Genomic DNA, 24,645 nt, shown 5'->3' on the forward strand with positions numbered 1-24,645 from the left:
GGGCATGTTTGCTTGCAGTACAAACACAAATGTGCTTTAGTTTCAGTTATTCACCTGCATTATTGCATTGCTAGATAAATGAAATGTCAGCAAAATTGTTATTTTTTTATTTATATAAGAATGTAAGTATTTTTCCTACCAAATACGTAAAAAGTGAGAAAATTTAATGGAAAGATTTCAACGTTTGCATTTGACAGGCCAATGGGAAATGATAAGCTGCATATTCCTTTACATCAAATTTGGCTTTCATTATTACAAAAGTTAAATGAATAATGGCTATACACTAGAAACAATACTAACTAAACAGCATTTTGTGGCACCCCCTTGTGCTGCTTTAGATGTCTGTTAAGCTTAATTTTCAAGTCAAAGGACCTGCCGCAAATGTAACACGAGATGTAAGCTTTTTCTGGCACCTGCTGGGCGGCGCTAGCTATTTGGGCAGAGCTGTCTTTTTGGACGATGCTTACTTCAGACTCGATGGTTGGCTTCTTGGTTATCTCTGTAATGGGCGAGGTAAGCATTGCCTGAGTGGTCTTACTCACTGGTGACTTGTTTTCTGAAGAGCGACGTCTCTTTCTTGTCTTTGTGTGACTGGCCAGCACATGAGCCTGCAGCTGCTGGTCCTCTTCAAATGTGTCGCTGCAAAACGCGCACTTAATGACACGTTCAGTTGGCACGGATGATGGTGAAGCAGATGAAACAGGAACTTCTACGTTTGCAGGTTGGTCCGTCGAACACTGAATGTCCGCAGGATTGGAAGTCTCTATTGCAGGAACACTGAAGTCCTCGGTAACATTAGAATCTTCAGGAACAGTGGGTTCCCCAGGAATATTAAAGCCCTCAGAAGCAGCGGTGTCTTCAGCAACACTGCTCTCCAGTGCAGGTGCAAAAGATAACTGCGGAGATCGTCTGCCTTGTTGATTGACTGGAAGTTTCTCCAATAATTTCAGATGCTGTGCAAGTTCGGCTTCACCCTCTACGCATACAATATAAAGTTAATAAAATGAAATTGTTGCCATTCTTCTTACTAACCTTCTAAGTGCTTTTTCAAATGTGCTGGTAACGTTGCGTTTTTCACAGCTGCAAAGGCAAACGTGTTTAATTTATTTTATGATTGAGGATATTGTACTCACTTTTGCCACAGTAATTGCACTTGGTGCGTACGTGCACAGCCTGCCTGTGCTCCTTGAGAGTATCTTTGGAGTTGCAGATGAACCCACAAACGGGGCACTTAATGTGGCGCTGTAACTTGTGATACTTTATGTGGAACTTGATGCGGGATTCTTGGGCATTTATGAATTTTTTGCCGCAAATATGGCATTCCCAGTCCTTGAGGAGATGGGTGCGGCGCATATGGTCCAGATGCGCATCCTGGTCGGGAGATTCGTAATAGCATAGCTTACAAGACACAACCGGCGAGTAAATCGGAGGCGGAAGCGGGGCTGTCGCATCGTTGTCATCATCGTATGTAAATCTGACTATCTCCTCATCCTCCTCTTCCTCTTCGGTGCCATTGTCGGCCGTCCCAGATTCATCCTCAATAGATGGCGAAAACATTCCGGACGTTAATGCATCGTTGTCTATCATATCGAAACCGGAATCGCCAGGCGACTCAAAATCTTTGGGATCGGGTGGCTGAAACTTGTCATCATTTTGCACTGGCACTCTGGCCATATGCTCCTCCTTAATGGGCACATGCGGTATGTCGAAGGCGGCGCATACGCGTCTACTACCATCCTCGTCGCTGATATCCTCCTCGTCAGTATCCAGATATATGAATCCGCAGAACTTCTCCTCCGGCTCAATTTCCCGTTTAATAACGATCCCATTATGTTCGCGCTGGTACTCGAGCTCGCTAAACTGCTCCTGTGTCTCCACACAGCTGTGCTTGAATTTAAGCAGCCGGTGAAACTCGGCAATGCAGGCGATGCACATGTACTGCGGTCGTCCGTCCTCCCTCGCAACCTTTGGGACATAAGTTAGGAACACATAGTACGATTCAATGATTACTCACCTGTATGTTCCAAGCACTCATCTGTTCGAGGATCTCCGCCATGCTTGCGACGGCGGCGTCATCCGAGCCGAAAATAGGCTTCACAATCGCCTGGTCCATGTCCATTCCCATGGTAAAGTAAATTCCGCATGTCCGGCAGGGTTCGATGGAGTCCTCATTGAAGCCATTCAGATCCGCACTGAATTCCATTGTGCGCTAGCATATATACAATTTTCAAAGGAGTACGTTCCACAAAGCGACCATTTATCTTTTTGTTATTTTGTGAAATTGGAGGTGGATCATTTTTGCAGTGTTGCAAAATCATGTCGGTCGATAGTGAAGGATTGGGGGTGATAGTGATGCTGACGATAGATAATTAGCTACTAGATATTACTGATAATAGCTAGAAGTTTGATTTTTGTATAGCTAAATCGTTATATTCAAAACAGCACTGTGGATCATTTGAAAAAAACACCAGAATAGTTATTTGTCTGTGCGGACAATAATAATATATATTTTGCTTTTTATGGTATGAACTAAGTTTGGTTAAATTTTAATTTAATAAGGTTACTTAGTTGTAACGTTACTGCACTGTGGATCATAGCTTGAAAAACACCAGAATAGTTATTTGTCTGTGACAATAATAATATAATTTGCTTATATATGGTATGAACTAAGTTTTGCATAAATTTTAATTTAATACGATTACTGAGTTGTAACGTTAATAATAATAATAACAAGTTCATAAAGTTCTAAAGTTAAGAAATATCTTGATTTAGTGGATCGTCGTAAGTCATCGAAAGGTATCGACTAACCGCCCGGCCACTTATCGGTGATTTTCAACACTGTGTCATTGTTTTTATACGAAAAAAAACACAATCATCCGCCGTCCGAGAAATTGTTTTCCTGCCTGCCCAGCAACTGTATCGGAAATCGCCAGAGCCCGGGCTTCCAGCATCCCCGGAGAGTGCAATGAACCTCACAGAGCAAAACCCATATGGAAACGGCCTGCTGTACGCAGCCTTTAATCAAGACCAGGGTACGTACATACGTGCGGATGTGTGTTGTTTACATATACATTACCTTATCCGTATAATATAACTGGCCTATTGCGTTGCAGGATGTTTCGCCTGCGCGACGGACACGGGATTCCGGGTCTACAATTGTGATCCGCTGAAGGAGAAGGAGCGCCAATACTTTCCAGAGGGTATAGTTGTAAAAGAGAGAGAGTGCGGGAGACTCCCACGGCCTAAAACCAATTCCATTGTCTAAAATTTAGGTGGTCTCAGCCATGTGGAGATGCTGTTTCGCTGCAATTACTTAGCACTGGTTGGAGGCGGCATCCGGCCGCTGTACCCGCCCAACAAGGTGATCGTGTGGGATGACCTGAAGAAGTCCCCGGCCATATCGCTGGACTTCAATCAGCCCGTGCGTGCGGTACGACTGCGTCGGGATCGCATCGTGGTCGTGTTGGAGGGAGTGATTAAGGTGTTCACATTCACTCAACAACCACAGCAGCTGCACGTGTTTGAAACAAGCTCAAATCCCAACGGGCTGTGTGTGCTGTGCCCGCACAGCAACAAGAGCCTCCTCGCATTCCCCGGCCGTCGAACTGGCCACGTTCAAATTGTTGATCTGGCTAACACAGAGCGGGCACCGCTTGAGGTGATCGCCCACGAGGCTGGTATCAGCTGCATTGCCCTGAATCTGCAAGGTACGCGACTGGCAACCGCCGGGGAGAAGGGCACTCTCATTCGTATCTTTGATACGGAAAGCGGCAAGAAGGTGTCGGAGCTGAGGCGCGGAAGCAACCACGCCAACATCTTCTGCATCAACTTTAATCACCAGTCCACAATGGTGGTCGTCGCCTCTGATCATGGCACCATACACGTCTTCAACCTGGAGGACAACAAGCCCCGTGAATCCTCGCTGCCCATAATACCGAAGTATTTCTCGAGCCAGTGGAGCTTTGTCAAGTTTTCGATACCCCAGGGACCTCGTTGTGTATGTGCCTTTGGCGCCGATCCCAATTCGGTTGTGGGTAAGTTGGAGCTGGAGCAGATCCTTCTCTGGGAATCTGGGAATTCTGTAATCGACATTTTGTTTTCTCATCCAGCCATTTGTGCAGACGGCCACTATTATAAATTCCTATTCAACAACAAGGGCGAATGCAGTCGAGATATCTGCACACAATTCCTTGAGCTGCAAGACGATGAGACCTAGAAACCAAGTCCGACTGTTGCGAACGCCTTTGATGCATCTATACAATTATATATCTCCATGGAAATGTGTTATACAATATTACTTATAAGCATGCTTTAAAATACGTTAAAAGTCGAGTTCACATAAAAGTAGTTAAACCTTGAGACAAGATTGTGGATATTTATATTTTATTTGAATCATTCACCGATAATGCTTATTTAATTTTAATTTAGCCTTCATTTAATGCATTGTTACGCCATCTGTAATTTAAATTACTGAAAATTATTTTTGTTCCTCTTCTTTATTCCAGTTTGGGAATTTAAACTTTACTCATTCATTTTTAATGAAGTTGAGCTTATCGTTTTTGGTCATCGGACTCTAAATTCTTTATAAGTTAAAGAGGCATTGCTCATTTCATTACCATTTCCGTCAGTTATGGTATAAAGTCTTTTCTGATAAGTAACCCTTTTCAAGAAATGGTATCTTTGTTATCCACGAACTTTTAATTGAATTTAGATAAAGGTTGGTAGTGAATCAGTACAAAGACGCTTCTTCAACCTTAAAATAAAATAGGCTAAATCCATTTGGAATTAAACATGTTACATAAAAACCAGGTCATATACATAAAACTAAATTGTTAAGTTTATTTCTCAGAAATATCACTGGAATGTTAAGCACTTTTAAATAATGTTTAGGTGATGACACAGTCCACAAGCAGCTCCTCACAAATGTGTGGTGTTGCTCTCCTCGAAAGCCGGATTGGCCATCCCAACTCCTGCTGTTCTTCCGTTTTGGGAACGCGGCGTAAAGTCGCTCTGTTGCAAATGGATTATCTTTGCCTGCTGCTGCGATGTGATGGGCACTTGGAAGTTACCTTGCATATTAATGGTATTCCCGGGGAACTCTGCTTCATTCTTGATGGGTAACTTGTTGCTGGGCTGCTTGCGAAGCAGATTCATATCGGATTTCTTGGAGAAATGAGCTTCAATTTCCTAAAAAAAAAATTTGTTCAAAAGAAAGATTATATTTTACATAAATTTCTAACCACATAAGTAACTAAAGATTAATTGTATACTTACACCCAGTGTGCGGCCTTCGGTCTCTGGAAGCGTAAAGTACAAGACAATGGTTCCAAAGAAGGCCACACTGGCATAAAAAGCGAATGTTCCGGGCAGAGTTAAGGCACTCAGCATCACCAGGAAGAGTTTGTTCGCCAGGAAGCCAAATATATAACCCACACCACCGGCAAAACCCGATGCAGAATTACGAATCTCAGCCGGAAACACCTCACCAATGAGAATCCACGGTATCATTCGTATACCTAGATGAGAGAAGAAGGCGGAGAGTAGTAGGAGGATGAGTGGCACCCAGACCAGGTAGTTGTGTTCCTGTTTCGGCACCACCAGCAGAAGTTCCTCCACAAGGGGTGGTTTTGACGAAGTCGAGGGTGGTGGCAGCGATGAAGAGGCTATCGGTTCCGCACTGCTCGATGGCTCAGGCCACATGGTGGTGTCCATTGGTACATCGGTGGTCGTCATTTCATCCACCTCCCTCTTACTGCGATTAAAAATTTCCTGATCGAAGATTGTAGTTGTTTCCATGTCGGGTAGTTGAGTAGTAAAGCGCTCCGTTTCCTGCCTGATGGCCTGTTGCTCTGTCTCGAAGATCCTGGATATATTTTGCTGTGAAAGAATCCCCTCTTTGGGCATAATTGACGAGGCATTAACCACCACGTTGTTGACGGTGAATCCCGGCACTTCACTCAAGAAATGGGCATAGGTTGCTGTGCCAAAGAAGCACAGGCCGGTGCCCACCGTTGAAACCAGCACCAGAGGTCTTTTTCCGGTGAAATGAATTAGGGCAACGCCCAGGATGGTGGCCAGCATCTCAGCCACTCCCAGAAGAATAGTGGCGTGGTACTTGTTCATCGGAGCCTTGAGGGTGTGGAAAATCTGCACAGCATATGTTTGCAGTGGGGTCTTTCCGGAAAAGTGACCCGTGAAAAAGGAAAACGAAACCAGAAGGAATGGCACCAGAAAGCTGCGTTTCCGCCACATCCTCAGCCGTTGACCCAGAGTTCGTCGTTGACCCGGCGGAGGAATTCCATCCGCCGACAGTTCGATGGCCTTCTGGGTGATTAGTTCATCATAGAGCTGATTGAACTCCGCCTCGATCATATGCTCCGGAACCCAACCACGTAACCATTGCAGAGATTTCACGGCCTCCCGGAAACGCTGTTCCCGGATCAACCAAACTGGACTCTCGGGCACAAAGCACAGCATTATTATGGTGATCACCGGAAAGGCCGAGCTCACCGCCGCCACACTTCGCCAGTCCATCAGGGATCCCAGGATGAATTGAATGAAAACGCCGGTGATGACACACGTAGTGCCCAAAGCAGACAATATGCCACGGTATTTGGGCTCCGTAATTTCCGCCACATAGGTGAGCACCTGCAATAAATCAACGAGGTTAGCTGTTAGTGGAGTTCGTTTTCGTTTATTTAAAATATGGTTTACAAAGATTTATCTCACTTCAAACATTTCTTGTTTGCAAGTTAACCCGCTAAATCGTCAGACAAATTCTAAACTTCCGGCGGAAAGACAGCTTTAAGAAGAAGACCTGGATGTCAAAATTGAATGATCAGTTAAAAGAAACATCTTTCTTCTTAACGATTACCTTATTATTTACTTAGTTTATTAAGATGATGAATCAGGGGGTTAATAGTTAAGTACCAGCAGCTTGTGGCAATCTGAAGTGCCAAGTTTCAAGACAACCACTGTTCTCAAGGAGCTTGGCCAAGGTGAACAATTGTGGCAGGTGAACTATGTGGGTCAGTGTATGCAGTCGTGGAGACAATCGACAATTGACATAAACATACTGAACTTTGCAATCGCAGATGCTACTTAATGGCCTTGTGTGATGAACTTCTATGCAAACTGCTTAGTTTTGGGGATCACATATCCCCTGGCAAAACAATGATCAAAATCAGCTTTAGTGAGTATTTTTTAGTTCCCACGAAAATCGACGCAATCCGTGTAATCTTAGAGTAATTTAAGCATACAAATTGCAATCATCCGCAGCAAATAGAATTCCAACGTGAATAGCATCACTTTGAGTTTAGACACTGTGAAAGATGAAACTTTTGTGGTTTTTAGTGATTGTAGCCGAACTGAAAAGTCGTACTTGCAATACTGTATTCCGAACTCGATGGCCAACATATGTCCAGAAAAAACACTATAACAATCCAGTAAAGGTAAGAAATTCACTGTATGTAAAGGGATTTTCTAAGAAAAAATATCATCATTTAAAGCCACCCGATTACTGCAATTCCGGCATTTGTCCGTCAAACAAGAAGCACATCACCTGTGGCATTCAATTTGTGAGTACCCGCATTGATAATCGCAGCTATCAAATAAATGGCTAGTTAAAATGGCTTGTTAACAATGGCATACATTTTCAGTGGTCTCCGAGATGCGGTAAAAACCACGAGGGCGTTAGGATGAGCGATTATCGGTCTGATATCGTGAGGAATGTGAACAACTTCCGGAAGAAATTGGAGTGGGGCCTGGGGAATCTGCCCAGAGCGGCCAAATTCAAGGACATCAAATGGGACGATGAGCTGTCCGTGATGGCGATGCGGGTCTCCAATCAGTGCTACGAGCACTCCCACGCACCCTGTGTGAATACGTTCCTCTACACGGACGTGGGCGAGTCCTCAGACTTCGTTAAGGTAGACAAAATTTCCAAGGGCTTCAACGTGATCAGCTTCCTTAATATGTGGTTCGATTACCACAAGATGATGAAGCCCAAATATGTGCAGAGCTTTCCCAATGTTGCCCCTCAGGACCACCTTATCGTCTTCGCCAATTTAATCTACGAGAAGAACAAGAAGATCGGCTGCGGAATGCTAAAGTCCGGGAAAGGGCGGTACTTGACCTGTCTCTTCGATAAGAAAATCAAGCCGTACGATAGGCTCTACACGACTCGAGCGGATGCCGCATTTCGCACTAGTCTGAATATAACCACGAAACTGCACTCCTACGAAGAACGATCGCTAAAATTTAATAATAATAGTACAAAAGCAATTGTAAGGACCGCTAGCATTTGAATTGTTGGCAACTTTGTTTACCCTGGTGCTTTCAATTGATATGCCTAGCACATTAAAAGCCCGAGTCAGCTGATGTCTTCAACAAAATATTCATTCTTTTTACCTGCAACCCGATAAAACCGGATAGCTATGATTCCAACTAATTCAGCGGTTACAACAGCTTGGCGTGAAAATTCGCAGTGTCGAGGCTCGAAAGTGATCCCCCTTACGATGGGAAACATGCCAATGAATAGATAAACAAAGAGTTTTGGGGGGAGTGGATATGGGCACTCCGCTCGCACGTGAGAGGTAAAAACCAAATACTATTATTAGTGCGGTTGGGGTTGGGATTCACTTACCGGCGCCTCCATTAATCCGCCACCGAGACCAGCCAAGCATAAAGCCGCATACAGGTGCTCCGTGCGCGTCGCAAAGTGAAACATCAGCCAGGCGGCCAGAATCGGCAGGTTGACAAACTGCAAAAGCCAAAGGAAGTGGGTGGGTGAGTGAGTTCGAATGGATCGGCACCAGTGGATGAACATAATTGCATAAGCACCACAATGTCACGCAGCTCGATTCCAGTTCAGTGTGCCAGTGATACGATCGCTGCGATCGGTAATCGGAGGAGCACCTGATGAGCCGCAGATGATTGCGGTTAAGTGGGAAGCTTGCAATTTGTATCTTTTTAGGTGTGTGCCAAAAAAAATTACACCCTCAGCTAAGGCTAAAATTGCTCAATCGATGGGAGAAGTACAGAGCAATAGCTTGGCTTTTAATTTTTTATTGGCATAACACCAGATTATTTGACTAACCTGCATGGCTCTTCGTTTGCCCAGTGGCTGCGTTAGAAGTCCAGAAAAGAGGCATCCCAGTGGCACACATATCAGGTTAATGGAGCTGAACCAGGAGATCTCGTCCTTGTTTAGGACTATATCGCCACTGGTCTCGGTGCGTCCCTCGCCGCCCTGAATGGCGGGTATCACGATTGTGGGGAAGCCCAAGGTCATGCCATACCCTTAAAACAAGCACGAACAGTTGTTGTTTCGATATAGCAATCAATATAAACTAAGTTATACTATTGATTCCATGTTAGGGGAGTGAAATCGAAGTTAAGAAGCTTAGCAAAAAGTCAAGAAATGTTAATAATACAGCAGCATTGTTTGGAGAACCGAGTTAGCTATACTTTATTAATATTGTTTTTTTGCTTAATTTGATTTGGTGTTGAGCTACTAACTCAACAGCAAAATGATAAATGTTTTTAGCAAAAGGGGTCTGTTAATGTTCGAATAATTACTTGCAGTTTCGTTTAATCACTAACTTTAATTATGATTAATATGCATGAATAAGACGCAAGTTTTTACGAGGATATAAAACCAATCAGCTGTGGTTTCCTGAATTTCATTCCCCTGGGAATCTGGGTAGCTGGAAGATGTGTGTTATTTACCGAATAGCAATATGTTCTTAATACTAACAGCTAGAAACTGTGGGAGGGCGCGTCGGAAGTTGCTGACTTCCACATCGCTGGTCGCAATACGACCGCCGTTGCTGTTTTGCATAAACAATGGACGATCGTTCAGCGAGCTGCAATGGAAAAGTGTGTTTTTTCATTCGATTAATTTCAGCAGGCAATTAACTACGGTTTATTGTCTGAGCGGGAACTCTGTAGTACATATTATGCGATTTTACCCGTTTTTCTCAGCTGCTGCGCCAGCTGTGGCAGCCTTGCCATTGGACATCACTGCGTATACTTGATGCGCTGCGTATACTTAATGCACCTTTCTGTTTGCTCAAGTGGCTGCTAGTCTTTGCCTTGTGCGCAAGGTTTTTGTATACCGATCAAACTGTGGCTCTTTTCACTTAGTTGGGAATCATTTGGCCATTGTTATTGACACTTATCATTATTTATCGATGGTTTCGACGGAGAGCGCTAAGTGGCAAAACCTTTCAAAGTCACAGACAAACAAAAAACTTATAATTGGACATTTATTGGTCTTCTTGTTTCGGCCGCTTTCTTTCGGTTCACTTATTATGCGATTGGGAGTGCTGAAGTTTTTGACACAATTGAATGTTACGTGTTTATATGTACGCGCTTCGAAAATAATTTCTTTTTATGCCCTTGCGCCGAGCATTTTCACATTGTGGAACCGTAAAGTTAAATAAATGTACGCACTTTAAATTTATTTTAATAGTCTCAATATTTGAGTTCCACTTGAGATATGCAAAAGAGAAATCTCTTAGCACATATTAGGCAAATATAAACGATTTATTGGACATTTGCATGCAATTTATGCATATGAGCAAAGTAAACCGAAGTTTTGAAGCAGCCAAAACGAAAAGAAGGGCCGAGCCTTGAGCACGGAAACCGGCTCATCCGAGATGGATATTGTTTCAGATGAGGTTGAGTACGATTCGAGCGAGGTTTTCTATGGGATTCCTAATAAATCGAATTTTGTTCACGGGAACCAGCGAAACCGGTTGAAACTATATTTTCAAGACGACCCACCGTTTAATGTGGCGCACCGCAACTGTCTGATGCCGAAAATGATAACTCGCATCTTCACTTCTTTTTATCAATAAATAAATCCATTAAATTTACAATTTTTTGCAATTTGTTTGCTTAATGTTCAAGGCATTACGAATAAATAATCAACGCGGTTCTTGCAAAGCCTATCTCTTATTTGCAATTGTTTTCTTGAGCCCAAGACAAACAACATGGTTGGCCAGGTGTCATTAATGCCAATGTGTCAGCGGTTAATGGCCAAGATACGCCAGCCGAAATTGCAAACTTCTGGCTAAATAAGGGTTATAACAACAATGTTGGTTAAGATTGCGTGCGACGGAAACAACTCGCTGCCGAAGCTGAAACACTGCACCTAATCGATGTCACATATGTATATTATGTGCATGTGGGCCATTTATCAAGGGATCCCAAAAGTTATAATCGGAGTGTTGAACTTTCGAATGCTGGTTTTTTTGTCCGAATTACCAACTGGTTTTATTCAGCGGCCCAAAAGGGCCGTGAAAAAGTTATACCGTGAGTAAGGTGTAAAAGTCTTTAACTTTTTTGTATTTTTTTAGTCCGAAGTTAGTTAGTTACTGGAGGACTTAACGCTAAGACCAGAACGCGTCGCGCGGTCAATACAAACTGAAACCGAAACGAAAACCGTGTGCGAATCTTTTTCCCGTTACAACAAAGCTTTCCATTAAGCTGAGCTTACAAAACGGAGCTCAGCAAGTAAACGCGACGAAAGCTCGCTTGGCATTTGTGCCATTTGGAATGTAGGCAAGCAATTCGGTAACCAATTTGGCGGGTAGAAAACAAAACAAATCCCCCAAAATGTTATTCAATGAGCGGGAGAACAATTGAGCCACTGACAAACCGGTTTGTTGTATTAGATTTAACTCATCATTGCCCGGGTACTAAATCTTCCCAATAAATCAGCTTCGAATCGATCTGGCATTCATAAAAAAAAGCATTAATTTCCTTCTGAATTCGAATGAATTCTGTGTCGCCAGAGCAACGTAGGTTCACCTCCAGCATTCCGGTTCGAGTTCAAGAATATACCCACAAAGCCGTATTCTATAAAATGTACTATGCAAAGCAGGAAAAGGTAAATTCTCGCCATAGTTAAATGGCAGTTGCATAAACCCGACACTCATGAATAGAACGTCAAGCGGCTTTGATCTCGCCTCTGTAAATACAGTAAAGCTACTTAAGTTCACTTGAGCTCAAATAAATAAATCACTACAGCGTTTACAATTGTGCACATCAGAAAACTCTACAACGAGTGTAATGTAATTTTTATTAATAGTGGCAAATTAGATAAAAAATAATCACCTCCCTATTTAGTAATCTCATTTTTAAGTGCTCCAGTTAATTGCTTTCAGAGTTTTTTTGACACGTACTCGCATATTTGTTGTATTAAGCCATTTATTTCAAAAGACGGCGCTAATATAAGTCAAATGGGCGTATACGTAACGAGATTGTAAATTCACCGACCAAATGTTAGCCTGTAAGTTCTTTTAGCCAAAAATAATTTATGTATTTGCAAACATATTCACCTATTCATATTCTGGAACTGATAATATATATAATATACATATAATATGTGTTATTACACCTGAAACACTGCATTGCACTGTACCTTTGAGTTTCAGTTTGGTGTTTGCCTGTGGAATTTGCTTATTTGTTCATGGGCGTGAAAATATAATTACTTGGATAATTGTGAAAACAAGCGCATCTTTCGCACAGTGGCAATGAACTTCTAACGCAATCTGAATGATAAGCTTAATTGCAAGAAGCTAAGGTCGAAACGAGTCCAGATTTTGATAAGCGTGTCTGTATCGATTAGTACCACAATAAACCCTGTGAAATTTTTGATATGGCCGAGTGACGTTGACGAGGGTACAATATTGCACTTCTATTCGAGCTGAATTTCGTATTACAATAGGTAAAAGTGTTGATTCAAACGAGTTTTGTTTAGCCAGGTACTTCCTTTTCCACTCAATTTCCGAGCTTAACATCTTTTTGAAGGTCGTGGGATGCTGAATACGGGAGAAATGCCTGTGCAACAATTTGAACTTTACGTTTTGTGTGCGCTTATACACGTGATCATTGTTTTCAGCAGTGATTTATGTTTTTGACGCACACACAGACAGTTTGTCTACTATTTTGGTTTTAATTATTGTTCGTCATTTTCAACTCACAATTAACGGAAATGTGAAATTTAAATAACTTAAAGCATCAGCCGATTATATAAGCAATACCGCGCAGTGGGTCACTAATGTATTTTTAAACTCTCCCATTCCCGTGCGTTTTCTTATGATCTTGGTAACTAATCACTCTTACATTGCGGGTACTTGCCGACTTATATTTCGGCGCAAACGGGCTTCTGCCATTTTGGAAAATCCTTGTATTTAGTCAATTGTATCCAATATATCCATGCGTGGGTCTTGAGTTCCAAAGGCTTACTGAAATTTTCAGCCCATAATTTTGTACTAAACAGCCAAAGAATTGTTGTTTTACAAATTAGCAAACGTATGCTAATTTATTGGATCAGCACAAACGCCCATGCATTCGAGTGGTGAGAGGCGAAGTTTTCTGTTAAGCTGGCAGTGCTTGGTACAGATTTCACTGAATTTTCATATATTTTACATATAAAATTTAAATCAAATTTGTCTATAAAACGTATTTAATTACAATTTTGTTAATTGCTTACGGCAAAAAAAAACCGTTACCAGTGCTGCCATGCTTTTTTTTTATATTTTAGCCGAATGCGTTGCCAGATCAACTGATGAAAACGTATGCTATCGATTGTCAGCTGAAAAAAAGCTAATGTTCCGATTGTTACCGCGTTTTCGTAAGTTTCTAGGAAGAATCCGTAATTAAGTGAAATATCTGAACTAAGCTAAACTTTTTGAAACAGGAAAACTGTGTATAATGTCTGGAGGAACCCCACCAAAACGATCTCCCCTTTGGATAGGCACCCACAGCGGGACTTTTCACTGCGATGAGGTGGTCGCATGTTTTATGCTTAAGCAATTGGATGAGTATAAAAGCGCAGAGATTTTCCGCAGTCGGGACAACAAAGCTTTGCAGGAGAAGTGCGACATAATAGTTGACGTGGGCGGCGTTTATGATCATGCCAAGAAATTGTACGATCACCACCAACAAACCTTCAAGGAAACTTTTAGTTCCATTCGCCCAGAAGTAAGCGAGGATTTCAACGTTATCAGGTGAATTTGTGGTGTTAGTCCAAAGGAAACCATATAATCCAATGTAATCTCCTTCAGGCTAAGCAGTGCTGGACTGGTTTACAGTCACTATGGGGAGCGTGTCATACAGAGCATCCTGCAGCGCGAAAAGGGAATAAAACTCTCACCGGAGAACCTGCAACTGGCCTTCCTTCAGATCTATAGGAATTTTATCTGCGAACTGGACGCAATTGATAATGGAGTATCCATGTTCGAGGGCGCAGAGCCTATATACAAGATTTCCAGTCATCTATCCTCCCGCATTGGTAAGCTGAATCCCTCCTGGCAGGAAACTGGCGTGGACATTGAAGACCGATTCAGACTGGCGATGGATACTGCCGGTCGTGAGTTTGTGGACAACGTTTTGGAGGTGTGCTGTTCCTGGATGGCAGCCCGGGATCACGTACGAGAGGCTCTGAACAACGCCAAAAGCGTCTATCCAACCGGTGAGATTCTAGAGCTGAAGAATTTTTGTCCCTGGAAGTCTCATCTGGCTGATCTTGAAAAAGAGTACAAAGTGGAGGGTGTGCCCAAGCTGGTGGTCTTCAACGACGGCAGCAGTTGGCGAGTGGCCGCAGTTCCAGTGGCGCCTAGCAGCTTCAAGTGTCGCAAATTCCTACCTATGCCCTGGTGGGGACTAAGGGATGATGAACTAAGCCATAAAGCCGGCATCAACGATCTAATATTTATCCATCACACCGGATTTATTGGCGGGGCAAAGACCAAGGCGGCTGCCATGTTGTTGGCCAAGAAGTCCATTGAGTGGACAGAAGAGCAATAATATAATACAACTTAAAGCAAAATATCAATTGTAAAATAACAGAACGCAAATATGTAGGACTAATGTTATATATGTACGTTTTATAGAAGAGAAATCCGCATATATTGTACCTAAACAAATTTTATTTGTATGTGTATTTCGGTTAATGTTGTATACAAAATCACCAAGGAAACTCCTAACATCATCTAGTCCATGCGGGTCTTCAGTGTGCGCTCCGTAATCTTGTCCTTCTCGATAATGTAGACGGTGGCACCCCAACCGCTCATGGCGTCGCGATCGAAGGCGTTCACAATGGACTGGGCGATGACCTCGAACAGCTGGTCCGGCTCCAGATCGGGTTTCCATAGGGTTTCACACATGCCATACAGTTGCTCCGCGCAGGTGCCGGCCACTACGAAGTCGTCGGGGGCGTTGGGGCAGCCGATCAGGTCCATGTTGCAGATAAAAGGCTCCATGGTCTTGGGATCCAGGCCGGCAACGACCGGCTCAATGAAGTATGGGCCAAAGCGATGTTCGTACAGGAAGCTGGACATCATGGCCGAGAAGGGCTTGGGGCACATTTCGCGATTCTCGCGTGTCTCGTACAGATTCTTGCGGAACATCAGGCGATCGCGAACAGTCAGGATGTCCGTCTGCAAGCCGGTGAGACCAAGGAACATCCGTGGGCCGATGTGAAACACCTTCTTGAAGTCCGTAGAGATCGTCTGAGCCTGAATGCCAAATCGGTGATCCGTGGCAATGGCCACGCAGTCCTTACCGCGCATGGCCACTACACATCCTCCGTTGTAGGCTAAAATCGACATGGTGGCGGTGCTGCTCGCTCAGCTCAATTTAATCAGCAGGAAAATGGAAATTTTGCAAAATGCTAAACGCCGCCTGGGAAGATGACTTTTTGTTTCTGCTCTGCGTTGCCAGACAATGAGTGTGAAATGGGCTAATATTGACTGGCTGCATACGACTAAGGTGGCAACGCCTGCTAAAGGGATTTAAAATATTTTATAGCTAGTATTTTTAATTGGTTAGTAGGAGTAAAATAATGGTCAAAATTAAATTGGCCAGGTCAAAATAAACCAGAGAGTGTTAAAACGTATATAATTTATCATTTAATTATTTTTAAGTAATAATACAACTAAATGTCACTATTTTTCCTATGAATACTAGCTATTTGGCTTTCAGTGTGACCAAACCGCGCTAACCAGCTGGATTTATTTTCTTCTGCGGCAAAGGCCACTTTGTAAGGGCCCCTTATTTATAGAAAAATTAAACTCTATTCCTTAAACTTCCAGTTGTTCCGACTGAACCCAATGATCTGGTGGAGCTAGGTGCGTTTACCTTGTCCTCCTCTTGTCAATGCAACGTCTACAGTCGTGAGCAGCCAACATCATCAGGAGACGACAATCTTGCACAATCGTCATCAGAGCCGTTGCCAAGAAAATAAAGGACCTCCCGCAGGATGGCAGAAGCTATGGTGGTGGAGGACCGCCCCGCGGAAACCAAGCGATTCTTCTGCCACATGTGCAACGTGGAGATCAACATTCCCAACTCGGACTTCACCTGCCCGCTTTGCGCCAATGGTTTTGTGGAGGAGCTGCCGGCAAATGCGCCGGAGATGGGTTCGTCGGCAGCTGGAGCATCCGGCAGTGCCAGATCCGGAAGCAGCGGTAGTGGTTCTTCTGGCTCACACGACACCCTGAGCAGGGCCAGCTCCTCGAGCGGATCTCAGGTGAATGTGGAGTCGCTGCGTAACGATATTGTGTCACTGCTGAACATGCGGAATGTACCCAATCTGGAGATTACCATCGAGCCAAACAGACGGCACAGCAATGTGCTGCACCTAGGTGGATTTGCCAATCCCTCGGGTAGTGACTCTGCTCGCGGCCTAACCGCCGGCGGACGAGTGCGTCCGGCCAATCTGGACCGACTGGACAATGTGCTCTTTGATTTTCTGCAGAGCCTGCCTCTGGCCGGCGCCACAGCCGAAATAGTAACTGGACCCGGTGGAGGAGGAGTCGGCGGCGGCGGCAATTCGCACATGTTTTTCATGGGCAACCCAGGAGATTATGCGTGGGGCCGCGAGGGACTAGACACCATTGTCACCCAAATGCTTAACCAAATGGAGACTTCAGGACCGCCGCCATTATCGGCGCAGCGCATAAACGAGATACCCAATGTGCAGATCAGTGCCGAGGATGTGAACCGCAAGATCCAGTGCTCCATATGCTGGGACGACTTCAAGATTGACGAGACGGTACGCAAGCTGCCCTGCTCGCATCTGTACCACGAGAACTGCATCGTGCCATGGCTAAACCTGCACAGCACCTGTCCCATCTGCCGCAAGTCACTGGCAGACGATGGGAGCGATGCGGACGACGAATTTGTCATGCTCGATGGCTTTGCCCCAGAGATGGCGGCCGATGGCCGATGGAGCTCCGCCAGGAGCTCGGCCAGCACCGTCACAGGAACGGACAATCCCTCGCCGGCCCAAAACACCAGCCAGGCCACGGCGGAAGGTGTCCGAGCACGTCCGGATGCTAATCCCGCCCAGGAAGCACGGAACAACATCTTTACCTTTGACGACGACAACATGTTTTTGGACTAGCTGGTAGAGCGATGCTAAATCGAAGTGGAGCGATGTTCGATTGATATTCAAAATTAAGCCAAATATTGGCCGCGGCTTTAGAAGTATAGCCCTAAAACATAATTAAACATATATATTTATAATAGTTTCTCCTCACGCTTAATTTTGTTGTTGTTCAAAATAACGATTTGTAATAAACAAAACGGGACATACGATTCCGTTGGCTCTGCAAAAATCAACTACTGTTTATCGTATTTGCTTATTTTTTTAAGTAATGGAACTCGTATTGTATTATGCTTGTCACTTATACATAATAATAGTATAATAATAATAGTAAATAGGCGCTGACTCTGTGCTTGCCTCAAGAAATTCCTTTTGTTGCATTATTTCAATTAACTGCTGCACGAATATTTAAAAGCGTGCATAAAAAGTAAACGTAAAACAAAAGTAATTCTGTTGTCTGTGAAATACTTTACATAAAAAGTTTTGATTGTAATATAGATACAAAACTTATTACTATTTTAAAACTTTATTAGTCAACAAGAAACACTTTTTTATTTTTTTAATGCACTTAATCAGCAATATGTTTGAAGCATTTGTTTTAATATTTTTGTCTCCTTTTCTTGTCTGATCCTGGTTGAGAACCTGGACAAGTTTTAAAGAAATCCTATTGGTTTATGCGGTCTGGTCATACTATTCCGGGCAGCATATGTTCCCTACAAGGTGGCATCTCCGTCAAATTGTTTAAATTCCTATTTGACTTAAATCCCAACTTAACCGTTTAACAACTGCGCCAAAATGCGCCAAGTCAATTGAAGTGAAGAATACAAACCCGTGACCAAAGAATGAATGCGACACACGAAGGAAATAACGATTTTGTGGTCCTCACAGACGTGGTATATCCAAATATATAACCTGACTAATTTCTGCTGTGGAAGCTTTTGGCAGTTCCTAACTTTTGTTTATTTACGAAACTGCTTAGGTGCATAAGCAATATGTGCTCTATTTGGAGCGCCAGCTGCAGGAGAATGTCTGTGCCTGGGCCAACCAATCCCGTAATCGCCACAAGCCCACTGCCTGGTCCTGCATTCCCGCGAGCTTGGAGCAACTGGATGACAAGGCGAAGAAGGCGTGCATGGCTGCACAGATCTACCAAAGAGCCATGGTCAAAACGGTACAAGTATCTGCGATACATATGTATATAGAGCAATGTTTATACCCTACGTTGTATACCCTCAGATAGCTGCGGTACGGAGGAACACCCAGGAGTGCCGTTTGGCCAACATTCTTTTTGAACAAATGCAGCTTGAAGCTGGAGAGGATGTTGTGACCATGGGAACTGACCGCCTCCTGGTGGATAAGGCCACACAAACAACTGATATAGAAGCTCAGAATGGTCACGTCTCTCCTACGGAGGAGCATGACGGTGGTAGCTATGAGCTGCGTAGAAAAATCGATATGTTTCAGGCTAGCCTCGAACGGTCGGAAGTTCAGAAAGAAACGTCCTGTCCACGTTGTCGTAGTGAGATCAAAAGTCCAGAGCACAAGCCACTTGCCAATCATGGATCACCCTATTCCGAAACCGAAGACGCTGTGGCCCAGGAGCTGGCTATGTTGTTTGGCGACGAGCCCACTGATCTTAATCATATATTCGGCATCGAACCAACAGCTGTTACTGACGATCCGCAGATCTCGGCCATACTGAAGGAAATAGCGAACGCGGAACTGCCTGCAAAAATTGAAGACCCTCCCACATCTCCAACCGCCACACCTCCAACTGGGCATTACAGTGAGGTGGATCTTCGCCAGAGTCGCTGGCCTTGCGAACTCTACGCCCAGAGGAGACGGCTCAATGCCTGTTTGGTGCGCTTACTGGAAGCGGATTGGCGGTGCGAGGATCGCTTGAGATATAAGTTTCAGCTGTTTTTTGGCGAAGACAGCGATGATGAGTTCGTCAACCAGTTATCCAGCCCGTCAATTGATCTAGTGGACGAAATTCTGCTGGCCAGCTGCGTGCTTCGTATACGCCCATGGATTGTACGACATTTGATGTCTCCTCTCGCAGAGGGCCTTATCGCGAATCGATTTATTTTCAAGAAGCTAGCCAAGATGCTAGCGCACTCCATTGTCATGGTCAATCCATATTGCACGGAGCAGGAGATCAAGCAGGCTGTGGAGCACTTGTTCTGCCTTAGACCTAGAGGAGTTCAAAGCGCGTATGATCTGGATCATCTTCCACCATTGGATGTCCCAAAATTTGAAATTTAAGAACAACGTATGGATTTTCATTTTAAAAGCCTCATACAGATATGTAGATGCAAAAAACTATGACCCTCAGGAGAATAATAGTGTTTACGAATGATTATAAGCAATAAGAAAGGTATTTTCAATTGAACTTACATCGAATTTATCAACTTTAGTTTAATACTCAAATATAAAACTCTGTAAAAAAGTATGTTTTATAAATGAAAGCCACATCCAACCGATAAAAATTGTGGGTCGAATAAAGCCAAAGCACAGTCTACGTTATGTGGTTTGTTTAAATTATAATTAATTCAATGATTACAATAATTTTCCTTGCTGCACATCTCATCTCTTTATAATTATATAAATTTTAATATATTTAATAAACGATACATAATATAGTTTTCCTTTTGACGAAATTGCTGCGGCGGTTGCGTCAGCAACTGCTTAAGACGATTCGGATTCCTACAGAGCAGCAGCTATCCCCCACTCCGGTTGTTACTTTAACGGCTGTGTTGGTTCGAGTTCCATCTGTTGTTGTTTCGCTTTCTGCTTCCTTTGCTGTTGCGGTGTTTCGTGGTGGTGACAGATTTGTTGTGGCTGCTGCAGCTACATTGGGTGTGGTTGCTGTTACTTTTGTTGTTGATGCAATTTGTGGTGATCATCATCAGAGGCACTACCTAGTGTCGGGAATTTGATTTGTGTTTGCCGCCGTCGCTGCATTAGCATTCTGTTTGTATTTTTGCTGAGACGCTGCCGGATTTCCCGTGGATTGCTGCTGCTGCTGCTGTGGCTGCTGCGAGCCCGTGGCCATCTCTCCTGGCGGCGGACGTCCGCTGCGCCTCTCGATGCCTCTATCAGCTGTTGGCTTAGTGCCAGCTCCACTAGCACCCCCACCTGGGGCTGCAGTTGCTCCTGCTCCCCCCAATCCTCCGCCCACTCCACCGATTCCTCCGCCTCCTGTACCGCTCGTTTGTGTTGTGTTGGCCTTTTTGTTTTTATAGCGATACTCGTCGCAAACAAAGTCCTCTGGCGAGGTTTGTTGCATTTGATTCACCTGTCGCACCATCGCCTGCTGTGGCTGTTGCTGCTGCTGCTCCACATCGGCATTGTTGTTCAACAGCGTTTCCGCTTGCGCCTCGGCCTCGGCATCCTCTTGCTGCTGCTGTTGCCCCTTATTTACATTATCACTCTTGGCCAGGCTCTCGTCGGAGGCATTTAAATCCAGTGCCTCAGTGCAGAGCATCGATAGCATCAGCGACTGCACAAACATTGAGCTACAAGTAAATGTATTAGAGTTAATGATCAATGGTTCCAGGAAAATAACAAATTTCTAAATAGATACGTTGCTTTTTAGCCATGTGGAAACACTCACCGATCTGCTCGCATACTCTCCACGATCGCCCATTCGGCCTCTGTGAAGGTGGGCTGCATGAATTGGGCCAGCAAGAGTGACTCGCCAGCTGCCGCACCACCCTGACCTCCGGTCTGTCCAGCTCCACCGGCTCCAGTTCCCACACCGGATGAACCAGCTCCACCGTTGCCGTTGGCCGTTCCGCCGACGCCCACGCTGATGCCCAGGACATTGCTGGCTGCACTGCTGCTCGTTCCGATCGCCTGCAGAACAAGACATGGGGGATTAGTGGACATTTGACTCAAGATATGCTGGCCAACGGGATGAACTACTTCTCTGGCATTGAGGCTGTTGGCGGCCAGACTCGACTGAGTCTGCGAATGATTGCTGGCCGATGTCGAGAAGCTTGCTGTCACCGGCCACTCGGTGCGCAGGTTGGGCGGAGCAGTGGCCCCGCTGCCGCCGCCACTGCCGCTTCCAACTGCGCCACTGCCTCCACTACCGCCCGTTCCACCGTTGATCACCTCGGCCATGGCGGCATTCGAGTTCGATGTTGAGACTATGGGATGCGCACGCCTTGGCAGCCGATCGATTTGGCGCGATGCCTAAAATAATGCAAGCGCAAAACCAAGACAACGAAAGTCGCAGTTTCCTTATACACACAAATATAATAGATATGGGGTGAGAGGACTCTCCCTTACCGTCACCTGCTGGCGATCCAACTGCATCTGCATCTGTAGCTGCTGCAGCTGAGATGTGGGCGGTCCGCCCCTCCGCACGCCGGAAAGCTGCGACAACAGTTCCGCGATGGGATCCACCGATTCCCGTCCCGAAGGCGACAAGGCTGACAGACCGCTAGACGAACTGAAGTGCATGTTGGACCGACGTGTCCGTGGTCCACCGAGGGTGCGTCCTGGGATGCGACGCACTCCACCGCCATGACGGATGGCCGAGGGCTCGTCGTATTGTCTACAGGTTAAGGCAACCAATTGATTGGATTTATAAATTTAATCTTATAACTAGCTGAAATGTTAGTACAAAAATGCCTTCGGCTGCATCGCAAATTTTTAAAGGCTTTTCTGGCTAGCTAGCGGCAAGTGCATTACCAACACGTAAATGGCTCGTTACAGGGTAGTCAATAAAATTGTAGACTGTTTATTACGACAATAAAATGAGTCTACATAAATAAACGGCATATCATTTCCAGAACCGAATTCAACTGCCTGTCATACGAAACATCAGACCAAATAAACTACACTTGCGAAAATGATCTAATAATATGACTAATAATGCGTTGCGAGTGCTCAAGATTTTCATGGTGTTACATTTTGATTCTCGGACGGACGTTAGCTTTTTAGAAAAACTGTTTAAAATGAAATTTCAACGTAGTCTTGGGATTTAAAATTCGCTATTTTTGAATAATAAATACTAAGAACAAGCCTTTGGTATGGATGCAGTTGGGCATTGTAGTGTTGCAGTGTTTGATGCGTCTGTTTGAAAAAGGATATCAGAAAGGAAATCAGCTCGCGCGGGCCCTGGCGATGCTCCACGGTGAGGTGACCGGCAAAGTCATCTGTGACTAGATTCGGCTCGCCGCCCGGCAGACCGGCACAGACCGGGCAGACCACCTCCAGACTGGTCTCCGTGTGCTCGGCGGAGACGTGCTCCAGCAGGGTGGCGTCGCTGAAGCCCATCTTATTGCAGTAGGGACAGGTGAAGCTCTGCGGCTGGTCCGAGGTTAGTATCTCGCCGCCGAAGTACAGCTCAATATCGGAGCGGGTGAGGATGCACTGCATGGGATGCTCGACCAAATGGCGCGTGGAGGTGACGCTATCCTCGTAGCAATCGGCACACAGGTCGTAGTCATAGCAGACCAAGCACTTGTAGCGCCGTCCGTTGAAGTTGCTCTTGAGACATGAATCGCAGCTGACACCTGTATTGTGGATTGAGTGGTTACTATCAGGGTTTCCGGATGCTCCAAGGACTCACCTTCATGTCGACTCATTATTCGGCAGCGGCAGTAGGCTTGGCTTCAACTTCCAAGCGATCAGGAGAGCGTCTCCCGCTTAAGATTGAATTGCTTTTAACTTCGAGCTATGTTCTGGTTTTATGTGGGTTCCTTGCGGGCTTCGGATTCGGAGGATTCCAGGTATTGAATTTAGATTAAGAGGATCTAAAAGAAAACAGTAGCTGAAATAATTCATCAGTAGTTCTACCCTCACATTAGAAAGGTAGTAAGGTAAAGCATGATGGGATTCCTGTATTGGGATTAAAGGTAACTGAAATTCCAGTGTAAGCATTGCAGGAGAAAGGACATGGCATTTCCTTCTTTTGTTTTCCCTGCGCTTTCTTAGTTCTCTTCTTTTGTATTGCCCACGATTACGGTTCTTTCTTTTCGACATTCCGTTTGCCTTGCGAAAGGCGGTGGGGAGAGGCACACAAAAAGAGAGGGGCCTCCCTGCACTCGCCCCCCGCCGCAACCCCCTCAATGAGGCAACGAATTATTCAATACAATCGAACGCGAGCCATCGAAAAATTACACTTAACACTGGGACGTCCGCGCGGCGTCGAGGGGTTAATTGCGATTTTCCCCGCAGTCGCGATACCGCTGCACAGTAAACATTTATTTTTAACTTTTTCGGTTTCGCGAAAATTTTCAACTCGACGATGTCGTGGGCTTTTTGTGCACCCGCCTCTGTCCCCTCACCGAAACCCTCTTCTCCTGGCCCTGCTCCCGAAAAGCAAAGCGCAGATATGCGCGGGTGTTGCCGTATTTACTGGGGGGCTCCCGTTAGCGAATGCCGATAATTATTACTTATTATTATTAAAGCGATTGTTTATAAACATTTGCAGCTACTACACACACACGGGGAAATATGCAGACTTTTCGTGTTAATCATGCCATGAGCACTCATTGGTGAATTACGCTTTTTCTCACACACATCTGGCAACGCCGCCAGCCATGGGACAGTGAAGGCCGTGCAGATAGACACAGTCCTCTTTTTGGTAAGAAGAGCTTTTGAAAGAACTTTGGGCAGACAGGCTGATTTGGGCAGCTGGGAAATAACAGTAGGTCTGTTTTAGTTTGTCACTATTTATATGCTAATGCGTCGTCTCTATCTTGCTTTTGTTTTTCGGCACATTATTCATCGGCGCGCAATTTTCATGCACTCATCTTGACATATACACAAGCACTTTGCGCTGGTGTGCTATGTGTCTATGTGCAGACACCAATATGTGTATTCTGTTCTACGCAATTGCAAATTGCGCCTGGGATCTGATCTCTTTTGTTCGCCGCGATTTTTCGCATAAGATGCTCCGTTCACGACGTGTTATTGTTGTTGTGGGTGCTGCTGTGTTGCAGGTTTACCGTTTTGTTACACACCGATTTCGTTGTGGATTTGGTGGGTTATTGATTTGTTTTATTTGGGGATAACACGACAACGTACTTCACTTTGGTGCGGCATTGGCTATTTTATGGTAACTCTATGACACTAGCCCTCGAAAATGAACAATTGAAACGAAAATAAGTTATATTATATCGAGTGAAAAGCTTTTCCTGACCTGCAGTGTGACCGCTTGCTGCTTGAACGCAAAATACCGAATGTCGATAACTACCACGGTTTATATTTATCTGATAATCCACCCC

General features: G+C 44.7%; 9 protein-coding genes across 25 annotated transcripts; 5 read left to right on the forward strand and 4 right to left on the reverse strand.

The window, feature by feature from the left end:
* Positions 1-7: 7 nt before the first annotated feature.
* Positions 8-2,354, reverse strand: LOC6552429 (zinc finger protein 236). The gene is made up of 4 exons (XM_001980849.3): positions 2,015-2,354; positions 1,134-1,965; positions 1,033-1,080; positions 8-976 (listed from the first exon to the last, which is right to left on the reverse strand). The coding sequence occupies exons 1-4, from the start codon at positions 2,201-2,203 to the stop codon at positions 300-302; spliced, it is 1,746 nt and encodes a 581-aa protein (XP_001980885.1). The 5' UTR covers positions 2,204-2,354; the 3' UTR covers positions 8-299.
* Positions 2,355-2,801: 447 nt separating this feature from the next.
* LOC6552466 (WD repeat domain phosphoinositide-interacting protein 3) lies at positions 2,802-4,366 on the forward strand. The gene is made up of 4 exons (XM_001980848.3): positions 2,802-3,032; positions 3,114-3,200; positions 3,273-4,034; positions 4,110-4,366. Exons 1-4 carry the CDS (start codon positions 2,966-2,968, stop codon positions 4,214-4,216), a joined length of 1,023 nt encoding a protein of 340 aa, XP_001980884.1. The 5' UTR covers positions 2,802-2,965; the 3' UTR covers positions 4,217-4,366.
* Positions 4,367-4,815: 449 nt separating this feature from the next.
* Positions 4,816-11,474, reverse strand: LOC6552464 (facilitated trehalose transporter Tret1). Of its 5 annotated transcripts, none has more exons than XM_026983745.1 (7): positions 11,319-11,474; positions 9,972-10,226; positions 9,730-9,866; positions 9,098-9,300; positions 8,645-8,761; positions 5,275-6,648; positions 4,816-5,187 (listed from the first exon to the last, which is right to left on the reverse strand). In XM_026983745.1, exons 2-7 carry the CDS (start codon positions 10,019-10,021, stop codon positions 4,918-4,920), a joined length of 2,151 nt encoding a protein of 716 aa, XP_026839546.1. In that variant the 5' UTR covers positions 10,022-10,226; positions 11,319-11,474; the 3' UTR covers positions 4,816-4,917. The 5 variants fall into 5 exon arrangements, with proteins under 5 accessions (XP_026839546.1, XP_026839542.1, XP_001980882.1 ...); XM_026983741.1 differs by having other exon boundaries at positions 11,272-11,474; XM_001980846.3 differs by having other exon boundaries at positions 10,789-11,474.
* On the forward strand, positions 7,331-8,395 carry LOC6552465 (venom allergen 3). Its single transcript, XM_001980847.3, has 3 exons — positions 7,331-7,451; positions 7,509-7,577; positions 7,659-8,395. Exons 1-3 carry the CDS (start codon positions 7,332-7,334, stop codon positions 8,304-8,306), a joined length of 837 nt encoding a protein of 278 aa, XP_001980883.2. The 5' UTR covers position 7,331; the 3' UTR covers positions 8,307-8,395.
* Positions 11,475-13,555: 2,081 nt separating the features above from the next.
* Positions 13,556-14,939, forward strand: LOC6552463 (UPF0160 protein C27H6.8). The gene is made up of 3 exons (XM_001980845.3): positions 13,556-13,645; positions 13,712-14,021; positions 14,079-14,939. The coding sequence occupies exons 1-3, from the start codon at positions 13,621-13,623 to the stop codon at positions 14,818-14,820; spliced, it is 1,077 nt and encodes a 358-aa protein (XP_001980881.1). The 5' UTR covers positions 13,556-13,620; the 3' UTR covers positions 14,821-14,939.
* LOC6552462 (proteasome subunit beta type-3) lies at positions 14,895-15,773 on the reverse strand. Its single transcript, XM_001980844.3, has one exon. It carries the CDS (start codon positions 15,621-15,623, stop codon positions 15,006-15,008), a length of 618 nt encoding a protein of 205 aa, XP_001980880.1. The 5' UTR covers positions 15,624-15,773; the 3' UTR covers positions 14,895-15,005.
* A 183-nt stretch (positions 15,774-15,956) lies between these two features.
* Positions 15,957-17,552, forward strand: LOC6552461 (E3 ubiquitin-protein ligase RNF126-B). Of its 2 annotated transcripts, none has more exons than XM_026975697.1 (2): positions 15,957-16,054; positions 16,143-17,552. In XM_026975697.1, exon 2 carries the CDS (start codon positions 16,274-16,276, stop codon positions 17,417-17,419), a length of 1,146 nt encoding a protein of 381 aa, XP_026831498.1. In that variant the 5' UTR covers positions 15,957-16,054; positions 16,143-16,273; the 3' UTR covers positions 17,420-17,552. The 2 variants fall into 2 exon arrangements, with proteins under 2 accessions (XP_026831498.1, XP_026831497.1); XM_026975696.1 differs by having other exon boundaries at positions 15,958-16,054; positions 16,107-17,552.
* Positions 17,553-18,019: 467 nt separating this feature from the next.
* LOC6552460 lies at positions 18,020-19,927 on the forward strand. Its single transcript, XM_001980842.3, has 3 exons — positions 18,020-18,294; positions 18,381-18,572; positions 18,638-19,927. Exons 1-3 carry the CDS (start codon positions 18,244-18,246, stop codon positions 19,664-19,666), a joined length of 1,272 nt encoding a protein of 423 aa, XP_001980878.1. The 5' UTR covers positions 18,020-18,243; the 3' UTR covers positions 19,667-19,927.
* LOC6552459 (E3 ubiquitin-protein ligase Kcmf1) lies at positions 19,800-24,626 on the reverse strand. Of its 12 annotated transcripts, none has more exons than XM_001980841.3 (7): positions 24,561-24,626; positions 22,986-23,169; positions 22,505-22,929; positions 21,698-21,958; positions 21,329-21,601; positions 21,018-21,259; positions 19,800-20,919 (listed from the first exon to the last, which is right to left on the reverse strand). In XM_001980841.3, exons 2-7 carry the CDS (start codon positions 22,999-23,001, stop codon positions 20,319-20,321), a joined length of 1,818 nt encoding a protein of 605 aa, XP_001980877.2. In that variant the 5' UTR covers positions 23,002-23,169; positions 24,561-24,626; the 3' UTR covers positions 19,800-20,318. The 12 variants fall into 12 exon arrangements, with proteins under 12 accessions (XP_001980877.2, XP_015010023.1, XP_026831893.1 ...); XM_015154537.2 differs by having other exon boundaries at positions 24,446-24,608; XM_026976092.1 differs by lacking the exon at positions 24,561-24,626 and adding an exon at positions 24,382-24,446.
* Positions 24,627-24,645: the final 19 nt, after the last annotated feature.

This window comes from Drosophila erecta, unplaced genomic scaffold, assembly GCF_003286155.1.
Source record: "Drosophila erecta strain 14021-0224.00,06,07 unplaced genomic scaffold, DereRS2 tig00000000-arrow-pilon, whole genome shotgun sequence".
Lineage (NCBI taxonomy): Eukaryota > Metazoa > Arthropoda > Insecta > Diptera > Drosophilidae > Drosophila > Drosophila erecta.